The sequence below is a fragment of the Physella acuta genome, unplaced genomic scaffold (genome assembly GCF_028476545.2).
Source record: "Physella acuta isolate Inbredline_101_S28 unplaced genomic scaffold, ASM2847654v3 ptg001974l, whole genome shotgun sequence".
Classification (NCBI taxonomy): domain Eukaryota; kingdom Metazoa; phylum Mollusca; class Gastropoda; family Physidae; genus Physella; species Physella acuta.
The window spans coordinates 40,120-55,117 of NW_026733479.1; the positions used below are offsets into that span (position 1 = coordinate 40,120).

At 42.4% G+C, this 14,998-nt stretch overlaps 1 protein-coding gene across 6 annotated transcripts in view; it reads left to right on the top strand.

Moving 5' to 3' along the window:
- Positions 1-14,998, top strand: part of LOC131931458 (uncharacterized) — a 70,633-nt gene that overhangs the window by 21,768 nt on the left and 33,867 nt on the right. For all 6 annotated transcript variants that reach the window (XM_059288256.1, XM_059288254.1, XM_059288258.1 and 3 more), the window contains one exon: positions 10,812-11,002. In XM_059288256.1, coding sequence (XP_059144239.1) covers positions 10,948-11,002 — 55 coding nt within the window. In that variant the 5' untranslated portion in view covers positions 10,812-10,947. The remainder of the gene's footprint in view (positions 1-10,811; positions 11,003-14,998) is intronic.

Sequence of the window (14,998 nt, forward strand, 5' to 3'; positions counted from 1 at the left end):
CCTACATTTTTGCAAATGGAGTTGCGTAAAAAATGTGCAATCCCACCATATCCATTTCGGTAATTTCCCCCCGTCCCCTCCCCCAACAACAACTACCCCTGTGTCGTTGTAATTATGTTGTTCATAGACCTGACTTCCGGCCAGAGGAGGCCATTTGTCACTGACCTAATTATTTACTATGGCCGATATTGCCTACTGGGGGGGGGGGGGGGGGGGAATTTGCAGGCTAACATCAAAGTGCCGGCCGCCTACATTAACGTAACATGACATTGTAACGAGAAAAGGTTGTTTTTTTGTTTTTATACTCGTTTGATCGCTACCGAATCGTCTAGTTTTTCGTTAACTGTAACATTGGACCATGGTGTATCGGTCAGGCGTTTATGTTGGTAAGGGTAAGACATTCAGGACTACGGTTATGGCCAGTGTTAGGATATCGATACCAGCTTCAATACGCACTGCCGTGTTGATAGTTGTACCTGTCAACACTGTCGGAAGAAACGGAAAGTTGGATATTATTTCAACAATGCCCCATGCTCTAAGTCTGACCCTCACCCTGGTTTTAATTCATATTTACTCTCTGGGCTTAATCCATAAACCGTATCCCTCTAATCTTGACCATGACCACAATCCTGACCCGGTTCCATTCTCAACCGTATGCTGTCGTCTCTCAGCTCAGGTGTCCATACAAACATCAACACACGATGTCCAAGTATACACATGTTGTAGTGATTTCATACCCACATAGTAGACCTCTGCCCATCCAAGTACAGGTACCAAGTGCATCAATGTGTGAGTACTTCGCACATCCACGTTTTAGTACTCTGCACACACACACACGTATGAGCACTATGTACACACACTTATGAGCACTATGCACACACACACGTATGAGCACCTTGCACAGGTACGTATTAACATGATGCACACACACACACACACACACACACGTATTAGTACTAAACATACACACGTATCAGCACAACGCACACCCACGAATAAGTACTTTGATAACCCACTTATTAGTAATGTCTTCTATACCCCCCCCCCCCCCCAGCAGAAACCCAGCTAAACCAACCGTCACCAAACGAAGCCCCCGTCACCAAAAGTGTGTAGTCGACTGTGACCTAACACACACGTACACTCGGCGCCGTGTTCACGTAAGCGAGACAAGATAAGAAGGTCACCATTTATCTCTTGCCGTCTGTGTAGTCTAGTGCCACCAGTAGCTGCAGCCATATAGCTGTCACAACTTTAATTGTCACAAGCTAGATCTATGTATTCACCCCACCTTCATCAGAGAAATACATTTTCGGTGATATGGACGAATATCGAACTTTAGAGATTCTCCCATAAAGTATTTATAGAGGCGGATTCTACATATTGTGTACATAGAACCACATTAATGTGACTTCCCCACTACACCCTTATAACTTCACAACGCTTATATAAATGTATCAACAGTCCGCTTGTGAATTCTATAGAAACTACACATCTCTTAAATCTGTTCAAGAGCTATTTAATCTTTATTCTTCTAGTTTTGCTAGAAATGTCTTAAAGTGAATTATGGGCTTAGTGTGTTGTGCTTTATTTGTTGACTTAAGAGCCTTTTAACTCTACGATGGTTTTTACTATGATATACGGCATAAGAACTTCGGCCTTTTCATTAATTCAACGCATTGGCTTGCTGTACTGTGTTGGTTTTGGTATTGTGATGATGGTTGTGGTGGTGTAATGTTGGTTGTGGTACTGTGATGTTGGTTGTGGTACTGTGATGATAGTTGTGGTAGTGTACTGTTGGTTATGGTATTGTGATGTTGGTCTTGGTACTGTGATGGTGGTTGTGGTACTATGTGTATCGTCGTGGTTACGATGTTGTGCTGATAGTAGTGATGTGATGTATCAAATTTGTTGCGGTGCTGTGTAGCCTGATGGTATTCATGCCATGCACCAAAAGCACGAAGCTGTTTAAAACGTATCTTACTTAGTCCGAGGTACTCATCAGAAGGTTTTTTTTCTGCGGCCTTATGTAGACTATACAACACGTAAACAGCTACAGGGACATTTTATAATAGCGTCCTATTTTTATATTCATTTAATTAACCCGTAAGTTGGAAGATATTTTGTGGAAAAGTTTCATTAAAAACCTTGCACACCTACCCAACCGTAACTGTGATCGTTAACTGACGTTAACCTACCAGGCGACCTGACTTTGAAGTTTGCCGCCATCATCTGACTTACATCCCAGCGATGACAACCATTCCCGCTATCTTCCAGTATGTGTGTTTTAATTACACGCCATTTAGCATAGCTGACTCTACGGCCGAGATGTTACACCCCCCCCCCCTCCCACATTAACCGTCACTGGCCAGACAAGCAGCGGCATCCTTGACATTGACCTTTCTTGTTTACTGGTCTTCCTAACCCGGCGCAACAGGTGCGAGTGGAAACCAGTTTTGTCACATTCTCCGCGTGATCCCGCGTGCTGTTTCTGCTGGTGTCTCCAGTGCAGGGAGGATCAGAGACTAAGTGGGACATGACAGGGTTTTAAATAATGGAGGCTGGGACATGGGGATTTGAAGTTTTTAACTTGAATATTCAACTGTGGGGTAATGGTATGTGAATGGTAAACGCCGTGAAAAGAAAGATTAATTTTGTATTTATTACTGGCATCTCCGTGTGACGATGCATAGAGATTGCCATTATAGCACTTTCTGTAGTACTCACTCTAGCACATTCTTAAGCACCAACACGGTTATCACTTTAGCACTCTCTATCTCTCTCGTTCTCTCCCTCTCTCTAGCACGCATCCTACTACTTTATCCTAAGCACACATTTACCCTTAAGATTAGTACTCAATCTAGCACATACTCTAGCAAACACTTTAGTACTAACTCGACACTCTCTAGTTTTAGCACCAACTCAACACCAACGCTAGCACTCTATCTAGCACAATCTCAGCACTCAACATAAGTTTTAGCACCAACTCAACACCAACGCTAGCACTCTATCTAGCACAATCTCAGCACTCAACATAAGTTTTAGCACCAACTAAACATCAACGCTAGCACTCTATCTAGCACAATCTCAGCACTAATCCTAACATAAGTTTTAGCACCAACTCAACACCAACGCTAGCACTCTATCTAGCACAATCTCAGCACTCAACATAAGTTTTAGCACCAACTAAACATCAACGCTAGCACTCTATCTAGCACAATCTCAGCACTAATCCTAACATAAGTTTTAGCACTAACTCAACATCCACTCCAGAAACCCAATCTAGCTCTAAATACCCTCGCAACCACAACCCCCCCCCCCCCCCCCCCCACACACACACAGTACTTAGACTAGCTAATCCTTTACCGCCCCTCTATGACACTTTTACCTTAAAGTTCAGTTTTTTTTCTGTTTCGTCATTCACGCCGTTGGTTTGTACAATCGGTTTGAATTTTTTTTAACAAATCAGATTACGACAAGAAAATTACATTACTGGCAGGCCCCTGTTAACCGCCCCGATTAACACAATCAGAAAACTTCTATACACGTAAAGCTGAAACAAACAACATAATGGTGGTTCTCTTCAATGATGTCGCCCCCTTTCCACCTTTTTCACGTGTAGACTGTTTTCTATTAACGTCACGTGATAACAATTAGTTTGATCTATCAAGGTGAATCTCTCACCTGTCAACAGTTACTTACTTCTCTAGGCCTATTTAACATTAATTGAAAACTGAGTTATGTTATGGGCATGTCACGCGAACCAACGGTCTGTACACAACAATAATACAGGGCACTGTGCCAGGAGGGAGATGAAGGGGGAGGGTTAACACATCATGTGATGGAGGATATCAAAGATGGGACTGGGCTGCCCGTTGTATAATTACTCACAGCAGTAGCGGACCGAGACAGTTGGGAGAAGATTGTGAGAAAATCAACTGAGGTGCCCCAACGACCGTAACATGGGTAAAGAGACGATTGATTCGTTGATTGGGTGGACATCATTTGTAGTCTACTAATTCATTTCACTTAAATTTTGTTTACTCTCGCTGAATTGTGAATGATTACTGGTTTGATATTGAAAGACACGTCACATCCCGCCTCACACACACACCCTTTCCACTTCACCCATACACCCTTTTCTACCTCACACATTCAACCCCACTCTGCATCACACATACTTCCCTCTCCACCTACCCAAACACCCCCTCTCCGCCCCATACATACACCCCCATCCACCCCCACATACGCCCCCATCCACCTCACACATACACTCCCACCCCGTCTTTCATTGTTATAGTATTATCCCAATCCCTTGACACCAGTCATTTTAACTTGTGACATCTCAACCAGCCTGTAGATATTTCCATTTAAAAAAGATCGCCCACACTTTACTAACCCAGCAACAAAATGTACTATCTTAATTGAGACTTATAGAATACTTCTGTATCCGTCTAAATTGCTTCTGTATCCGTCTAGAATACTCCTATATCCGTCTAGTTCAGTGTTGAGTTTCTCTTTGATTTGGTGTAGACAGCTCAACAGGCCAACCCGGCCCTGTGATCACGATAACACTCGTTTGATTTGACATTTGCCAGAATCCTGGCCACGATATCCTCGTTTGATTTGACTTGTGGTACAAGTTTGGCTACAATATCATTGTTTTACTAGACTTGTGGCTACCAAATTATTGTCTTACTAGACTTGTGGCTACCAAATTATTGTTTTACTAGACGTTTTGCTACAAAAGCATTGTTTTAGTAGACTTTTGACTACAAAATCATTGTTTTAGTAGATTTTCGGCTACAAAATCATTGTTTTAGTAGACTTTTGGCTACAAAATCATTGTTTTAGTAGACTTTTGGCTACAAAATCCCTTGTTTAACCACCACAACAAAGTGTGACTTGACTTCGCCCCCGCGCTTGACTTGAACCTCCATCTTGTGCTGATTAATTTCATCTTGTCAGGTAACAGGAGGTTGATAAATGTTGTTCACTGGAGCGTGACAATTTTACCTGTCCTCGGCATGGATTCTCATTTCTTTCTACGTTTTGTTCCTCTATTGTCACCGTAAACAATATTGAATGAGGGGGGGGGGGGGCGAATATTATTATACCTATTATATTTTATTCTTTTTAATTGCTTCGTGCTAAAATCAGATGGGGTCGGGTAATAAAATTGCCATGGGCGTGTCCCTTGTGTGGTTAGAGGAAACCCTTCGTATTCTGTAATAGGGGACCACCCACGTCTATCGCCGAGCTGGCTATAATACTTCGACTTGGTGTTAGATGGATGATCCATTGTGACGGTCGCTCCTAATGACAGGGGATCTTGAGCAAATATTATATTGACGGCTTGAAAACACATTGCCTAAAGGCGAAGTATTGTGTTACATACCATTCAAGGCTATAGAGTTTTTGGCTAAAAAGGGAAATAAAGTTGGAAAAAATCAAAACGTAATTGGTGAAGGATGTGGTGTAACGTTAGGAAGATGGATGACGTGGAAGAAAGTAATGACAACTGCTACGGTAACACAAAGTACTAGATAGATCTTGATGGAATATTTTGTTTTACTTCACAAGTATTTAATTGAGTGATAAACAACAGCTCAAAACAGATGTAACGTGACTCCGAGCAAAACTGACGTTTCATATTGGCCTCTTGAATATTGTTGTAATTGTTTCTTTTTAGTAATTCTACGGTTGGCTGTGCCCCCCCCCCCACCCCCCGACCCAATCATAGAGAGTACACTCAATGCCCCCCCCCCCCAATCAAAGCAGAATATATATATATATATATATATATATATATATATATATATATATATATATATATATATATATATATATATATATATATATATTTATATACATTTATATATATTTAGAACTTGTTTTTTACTGGTGGTGTCCGCCCCCATCCCCAGCCACCCCCCCCCCCCTCAGAAGTTTTAAGTGTCCCCCCCCCCCCAGGCGGAAAAGGTTTGAAAGAAACCCTGATCTTTGTTCTCTAACTAATAATTACTTGTTCGATATTTACATGTAGTCAGATTGCTCTTTATTAGCTATGTAAGTTAAATAAAAACTAGTGACCGGGCCTACACTATAGACTAGAGGGAGGTTACTCTAGTCTACTTCTCCTAATCTACAAAAATGACAATCACCACGTCGAATATTTATATTAAAATGTCTTGTAAAACTTCTTGTTGGTGTTCATAAATAATTAATTGGTATCTTGTTCACACGTCTCCTTCTCCTGTACCCCAGTATACCTGTCTGGTACCACACCTGTATCAGGATTCACCTGTAGAGTGATATTTGGTTATGTGGGCCAGGGGACGTAACCGCCGACATAAGAACAGTTGCCACTACTCGAACAACATATCCCTGCTCGGTTGTTCCCCTTACCTCCACATCGACACAAAGTCACTGCCTTTTGTTCTGTTTCTCATTGACATTACTTCCCTTGTTTTTGGTGTAAGCATATTATTTCCCTTTGTTGTTTCGCTTGGCGCCGCTACTGTAGCTCTCGTTCGCTTGCATTCTCTCCCCTCGCTCGTGGTTCGGCCTGCGAATGCTAAACGATAAATAATAAACTGCATGTTTTGTAATATCTACTCTGAATTAACTTCGGAACGGAAGATGCAGCAAATATTGGACTTGAATCTGCTTTTTAATTTTACGTATATAAAGTTTCCTTTCGAACCTGAAGGTCCATGGGGGTAAGTGAAGTAGAGTTTGCCTGTTTCCGTGTCCATTATTTTTTCAAAGTATATCCAGAAAGTATTACCATATAATTAAAAAAAAAACTAATAATATAATTTTATAATTAATTTTAATTTCCAAATCATGTGTACTTTCTATGGATTTAAAAAAAAATATATAATTATCAGTAAGAAATTAAAATGTCGTAAAATGTTGTACTGTTGTTTGATATTCTTATCAATGTATTGTTCGAATAGTTGCCCTCCGCGCCCCTCGCCCATACCCCCCCCCCCAGGAATATATATTCACAAATTCCCCCCCCCCCCCCCCCTCCTCACACACACACACCAGACCTGACACACCCATAGACACAGACCGCTCGTGTTTCGCAACATTAAGCCCCGTTTGATTCCGTCCATGATGTGTGATGGTATGCAGGTAGAGGGTGAGCCATTTGATTCAGCCCATGATGGTATGCAGGTAGAGGGTGAGCGACCCGTCTCTACCTGTGGCATCAAAGGTGTTTTCATACCGTACGAACTCTTGCCCCGGCGGACCAAGACCTGGGGGTGGAGGTGGGGTTGTGGGACCGTTTGATTGTGTTGGCCGTTTGCGTGTGGGACTGTTGGATTGTAAGATAGTCGGACTGTTTCATTGATTGTGGGACCGCGGGATTGTTGGGTTGTTGGGCCGGTTGTGGCATTATGAGACAGATTGTGTTACTGTCAGACCGTTTGATTGTGGCATTGTGTGGCCGTTTGATTGAGGGATTGTATGAACTTTTGTTGCCCCCCCCCCCCTTCCCCATTATTTGGCATCGGCGGGTATGTGTTGACGGGTAGTGTTGTATGTGGCTGTCTGATCTGGGGACTGGGCCATCGTGTTTGAGCTGTTAGAACTTGGCCATCATGTATGTCTGATCTGGGCCATCGTGTTTGAGCTGTTAGAACTTGGCCATCATGTATGTCGGATCTGGGCCATCGTGTTTGAGCTGTTAGAACTTGGCCATCATGTATGTCGGATCTGGGCCATCGTGTTTGAGCTGTTAGAACTTGGCCAACATGTATGTCTGATCTGGGCCATCGTGTTTGAGCTGTTAGAACTTGGCCATCATGTATGTCTGATCTGGGCCATCGTGTTTGAGCTGTTAGAACTTGGCCATCATGTATGTCGGATCTGGGCCATCGTGTTTGAGCTGTTAGAACTTGGCCATCATGTATGTCGGATCTGGGCCATCGTGTTTTGAGCTGTTAGAACTTGGCCATCATGTATGTCGGATCTGGGCCATCGTGTTTGAGCTGTTAGAACTTGGCCATCATGTATGTCGGATCTGGGCCATCGTGTTTTGAGCTGTTAGAACTTGGCCATCATGTATGTCGGATCTGGGCCATCGTGTTTGAGCTGTTAGAACTTGGCCAACATGTATGTCGGATCTGGGCCATCGTGTTTGAGCTGTTAGAACTTGGCCATCATGTATGTCTGATCTGGGCCATCGTGTTTGAGCTGTTAGAACTTGGCCATCATGTATGTCGGATCTGGGCCATCGTGTTTGAGCTGTTAGAACTTGGCCATCATGTATGTCGGATCTGGGCCATCGTGTTTTGAGCTGTTAGAACTTGGCCATCATGTATGTCGGATCTGGGCCATCGTGTTTGAGCTGTTAGAACTTGGCCATCATGTATGTCGGATCTGGGCCATCGTGTTTTGAGCTGTTAGAACTTGGCCATCATGTATGTCGGATCTGGGCCATCGTGTTTGAGCTGTTAGAACTTGGCCAACATGTATGTCGGATCTGGGCCATCGTGTTTGAGCTGTTAGAACTTGGCCATCATGTATGTCGGATCTGGGCCATCGTGTTTGATCTGTTAGAACTTGGCCATCATGTATGTCGGATCTGGGCCATCGTGTTTTGAGCTGTTAGAACTTGGCCATCATGTATGTCGGATCTGGGCCATCGTGTTTGAGCTGTTAGAACTTGGCCATCACGTATGTCGGATCTGGGCCATCGTGTTTGAGCTGTTAGAACTTGGCCATCATGTATGTCGGATCTGGGCCTTCGTGTTTGGCCGTCGTGTTGAGAAAGTCATGTCTCGGCCACTAGATTGTGAAAAAAAAACCCCGTCCAGATGCAAAATTAAATTTTAAAAGTTGATTCAGCAGGTGTAAAACTGAATTAATTTAAAACACGAAAATAATGACTTTCTGGACTGCGAACTTAATCCTTGTTCTGACAAAGTTCATAACCTGGATTAGTTCTACTCTTGTCGCTTTTTAAGATGTTATTTTAATCCGCTTCCATGCTAAAAATAGAATCAAATTGAAAAGTCAGCTACATTCAAATATGCGTTTGTTTTTTCTCTAAAATAATTGTATAACGTAATTAAAATTGTTTTCAGCCGAATTTAAAATTAACCATTCACTAAGAAGTCTGTTCTTGTCTCTTTAGTCCTCTTATTTGGCTCGTGGTATCTTTAGGGTTTGTACAGAGCGTGCAAAATTCAAAACCACTAAAAGGCAGACATAGGCTCAGATAGATGATGTAGAGACATACCTACGAGACAGACAGACAAACCTACGAGACAGGTGTACGGGATACACCTACGAGACAGGTCTACGAGACAGACCTACGAGACAGCCATACGACAGCTTAGTGTCCCGACATGGAAAAGTTTAAGTTGAAGAACGAGGTGAATCAGACCAAAGAGCTCAATGGCTCTAGAGCAGGGGTTCCCAACATTTTTTTTACTCTAGAGCACATTCTAAAATATCGGTAGGGTGGCGGGCACCACCTATTTTAAATCGACAAACTCCATCCAGAGGCGTAGCGACTCTTCCCGTCACCCGGGTACAAATCTTAAACTTTCGATTTGCACCCCCCCCCTGAAATTTTCGATTTGCACCCCCCCCCCCCCCCCCTCAAATTTTTTATTTGCACCCATCCCCCCTAAACTTTTGGTTTCCATCCCCTTCAACCTTTCAATAATGTTTATGAAAAAAATTCTGTCTCTGTCGAATAGTGAGAGGCGGGCACATACGAATCATTCGGCGTGCGCCATGGCGCCCGCGGGCACGAGGTTGGGAACCCCTGCTCTAGAGCCATAGGGATGGATAATCAAATGCCCACAATTTCTAAGCAAGTGGTCAAAAAATAACAACTGAAACGCCTACCAACCATTTCTCTTTTGATCTCCCTAACAAGCTATCAGCGTTGGAGTATTTGATATGCACTACATCGGCGACTGTTGTGATAACTATTTTACAAACGTATTGCATATGTGCTGAGCTTCTTGTCCACAAATGAAATGCAACATGTCGAAGCGCCGTTCTTAACTCGAGTTATCTTCTGGGTCGACCCGAAATTATGTGTCTAAAACATTATCCTATAATCCAAAGCCCACTTATATTAAGTATAAAGTAAGTTACCCTTAGGACCTGGTGGTCAATCGGGCAGTTTGGGGCGTAAAGAAATTTTTTGAGACCCATTTTTTCGTATCTCAAACCTATAGTTATATGAGTTATGTGTAGAAAAACTGCATTCGAATTCGCTCGTTGTTAGTTTATTGCTGCGGTTTAAAATTTCGCTGACCCATTCAATTTTCAACTTGTGAACACAGGGGGGGGGGGGGGGGAAAGAAAACTTTGTTGTGATCGATTGCACGTTTTATATTCGTGTGAAATATAGATTTTCTTTAAAAATCACTAAAAGCTGGATAAGCCATATGTCGACACACATCACTGGTTTTAAAGTTTTTTTTAAACATTTCTTCTCACGTTCCCCTAGTTTTTTTATATATATGCTGCTGATCCTCCTTATCCCCCCACCCCCCACCCCGTGACATTGTAGTTATATTTAAATTATTGGATTTGAACTTCCTCTTTATTAGTTGTATTTGCATCTATTTTTCTGCATACGGGTTTAAGTTATATTAAGCCTATTGGCCTATTTTTTTGATTCTACGAAGTACTTCAGTATAGGACCGTTGGATTTTGAATCATTTAGAACTATCTCTATTAAGTGATTGTTTTTTATTTATTTTCGTATTACTCTATTTGTTGATAAAATACTTGATGATTGTGTATAATATATGTTTTCTATATTGTATGTGCAGGTAGTCGAGCCATGCTGCATCCCAGTGTCCGTCTTGTGACCACCATACTGACCACAGGCAGCTGACCGAGTCGTTCAACTTTCGTGACCACCACCTGTAGAACCGCCCACCTTTCACCTGTCTGCATTGATCCAACATGGCGTCCACCAAAGTCACCTTCGTAACAGGCACAGCCGAGGTCCGAAGACGAGGTGAGTGATCGCTTGACTCGTGGACGTGATGCGGGAACTCGTGGGTTCGAATCCAGTTGAAGAATTGTTTTGACAGTCACTGCGGGGGAGTGGGGAGGTGTATTTCGGACGCCAACGGTGTTTGGCGTAAAGCGTCATTAACAGGGTGTGCGACGTTAATGTCTGGTGCAAGACGTCCTTCTCTGGTGTAAGGCGTGCTTGTCTGGCGTAAGGCGTCCTTCACTGGTGCAAGACGTCCTTGTCTGGTGTAAGGCGTGCTTGTCTGGTGTAAGACGTCCTTCACTGGTGTAAGACGTCCTTCACTGGTGCAAGACGTCCTTCACTGGTGTAAGGCGTGCTTGTCTGGTGTAAGACGTCCTTCTCTGGTGTAAGACGTCCTTCTCTGGTGTAAGACGTCCTTGTCTGGTGTAAGACGTCCTCTGGTGTAAGACGTCCTTCTCTGGTGTAAGACGTCCTTCACTGGTGCAAGACGTCCTTCACTGGTGTAAGACGTCCTTCTCTGGTGTAAGACGTCCTTCTCTGATGTAAGGCGTGCTTGTCTGGTGTAAGACGTCCTTCTCTAGTGTAAGACGTCCTTGTCTGGTGTAAGACGTCCTTGTCTGGTGTAAGACGTCCTTCTCTGGTGTAAGACGTCCTTCACTGGTGCAAGACGTCCTTCACTGGTGTAAGACGTCCTTCTCTGGTGTAAGACGTCCTTCTCTGGTCTAAGGCGTCCTTCTCTGGTGTAAGGCGTGCTTGTCTGGTGTAAGGCGTGCTTGTCTGGTGTAAGGTGTCCTTGTCTGGTGTAAGACGTCAATATCTGGCGTAAGACGTGATTGTCTGATGTAAGACGTCCTTTTGTAAGACGTCCTTGTCTGATGTAAGACGTCCTTTTGTAAGACGTCCTTGTCTGATGTGAGACGTCCTTTTCTGATGTGAGACGTTCTTGTCTGATGTAAGACGTCCTTGTCTGATGTAAGATGTGCTTGTCTTCGTTGAAGTGGGTCGAACATCATAACACATACGATATTTTCGCTGTATGTGATATCGAACTCTGGACATACAAATTAGCAAGCGCGTGATCTACCACTTGACCATACCCCCTCATTACTTACATTATAGGACCTTCATTACTTCTTCCTTATCTAAAGTTTACAAACGCAAAGCAATTTACTGGTATAGTGTGGTCCAGTGATAGTTTTTGTTGTTCTGTAAACAGAATACGGGTTCGAACCTAAAAGGTTTATATCTTTACCTGTTTCCTGCTTGTGTTGCGTGTACAAGCAGACAGGTGTGCTTTCCTGCAAGTGCTATAGGCTTTCAAACTTGTACTAGCTAATAAGTTCTTTTTTTTTTTTTTTTCATTTCTAGGAAATAAAACCAAAGATGAAAATTTGGACACTTATGACAATCTAATAAGTTCAACTTCAAAAAACTCCATATTATATTAACCGAATCATTCCAGAAATTTCCTTAATGTTCAATATTAAATTTTTCTCGATCAAAGTTTAAGGTTAAATGCATCTCATTGTAAGTTAAATATATATTAACAGCTTAGATAATTTTAATTTTTTTTTAATGCTTTAACATTACTTGCGTGTTCTGTCAAGCTATTGATTTATTTTTATTACTGCTAGTGCGGAGAGAAAAATAAGAACGTTACGCAGTAGTTTTTGTTTAGAACAAGTTGTGTTGTCTCCCCTTATAGTAAATAGCCATTCGTTAAGGGGACTTAGTACAAAGAATCGGTTCTTTCAGGTGGAACATCAAGTGTCGAAATGAGTTTTTTTTATGTTGAGATACTAAAACACAACCTCAGATTATTATGAAGAAATGAGATAAATTATAAGATGTGTGTCATTTAAGTAGCTTGGTGTGTTAATGACTTAATTTTGGTTATTTGATTAATGGTGATATGGTTTTGTTTCACTCATTCATTTTAGAAATGTTTAACTCTGAAAATTAAAAAAAAAATAAAATGAGTGATATGTGACACCTGTAAGATAAACTCACTTGTATGTGGGAGCTGTAAGATAACTTACTTGTATGTGGGAGCTGTAAGATTATATGCGGGAGTTGTACGTTGCAGCTGCTATACGAATTATGTTTTAAAACGTTGAATGCCTGCGTCACAAAAATGTTCGTAGATTTGTTTAAGTGATAGTCACCAATATGTGTGTAAATTACAGGCCCGTTTGTAGGTTGTTTGTGCGGCGTCTTGTCTAGGTGCTGACAACCATTTCTCAAACGATTTAAAATTTAATTAGTCTTTTTAACGAGGTATTAAAATTCTAAAGCCGCCGTATTAAAAATGGAGACCGCGTTATTAAATTGCTGGTTGCTTCTTTCACGTGCCGATTAATATAAGGGTGGGGGTGGGGGCGTGTGTGTAAATGGCCAGAATATGGAGATAGGGTGTTAGAATGGTGGTTTTAATGCTGTGAGTGGGTTTTGTTTTACGGTAGTAGGTCGGGTGGTGACACTGGCTGATGTCTTAGGGGTTTGAGTCTAATGTAGGATTAATTATTGAGCCCTGACTAGGATTAATTATTGAGCCCTGACTAGGATTAATTATTGAGCCCTGACTAGGATTAATTATTGAGCCCTGACCCAAACTACACCTAATCGGCCTGTACATAACTAGTCGTTAGCTAATCGGCCTGTATCTCACCGGCCTTTATCTAACCGTCCTGTACATAACCGTCCTGTACATAACCGGCCTATAACTTACCGGCCTATAACTTACCGGCTTTAAGCTAACCGGCCTGTACATCACCGGCCTATAACTTACCGGCCTTTCGCTAACCGGCCGGTACCCAACCGGTCTTTAGCTAACCGGCCTGTACATACCGACCTGTACATAATCGGCCTATAACTTACCGGTATAGCTAATTTGCCTTTAGCTAACCGGCCGGTACCTAGCCGGCCTTTAGCTAGCCGCCCTGTACCTGAACCGGCTTTTACCTAATCTACATGTACGCTTTAGCTAACCGACATTTATCTAACTGTTCGATACCTAACCGGCCTTCACCTAACCGGCCTTCACCTCACCCTTAAAAATCTCGACACGATGCAGTTTTCCATTTCCTGTGTTGTTGTGAAAAGAACCGTCTTGTTTTCCGCGGGGTCCGCGTTATATTATTTCATATTACCTGTGCACCTCCCTATAAATCCTTCCTGTAAACTACCAAATTACACGCATCACGTGACTGCTTACACAACATGTTTGAGGTAACTTACTTACGCGATCCACAGACAGACGTACACACACGGCTTTTGTTGTCAGTGTGTTGACACTAGCTGATTCCATGCGGAGTTATCGCCCTTTCTCAGTCCAACGTCAAAAGTGGAGGGGGAAAAATGTGGTGCTATGATAATGAATGCTTGTCTTTGTATGCGAGTAAACAGTCCTGTTTACTTTAAGCTATTTTTGTGTGTTTGTGGAACAAGCCCCTGCGTTATTTAGAACCATCATATTTTTTTGGGGGGAATAGTTTCATATTTGTATTGTAGGCGTACAAAAATGCACAGCGGAAATTTTCGAAACAAAACCTAACAAAAAAAAATCGCGCAGACTGCTAGTACGTTACCGATGAATTGATTATAGATTAATCTAGCTGTTACACTTATGTGATTGATTGCTATGAGGTTTACCCGGGGAAAACATTGCGAGGTAGTTAATGTTTCTTGTCAGGTAATTGACACGACAAATCGGCCTGCGACACGGCAAATCGGCCCGCGTCACGGCATATGAACCCACGACTAATCAGGTATTCTAGTATGATCTTCGACACAAGGACCTTGTCAGTACATGCCTGGCTCAAAAGGCCGCCGATAATAGAACCCTAATATCGTACTTTGTGGGCAGATGAGGTTCAGATACTCTTCTAGTAGAGACAACTCCAAAATTAAACAACTGCTGCCTTGTAGTTTGTTCTTGGTTGGACAAAGGCTATGGAAGCAAATCCAAAAAGAAATGCATCTGAAATGCAGGCTGAAATCGGAGTCAGTGGCCTC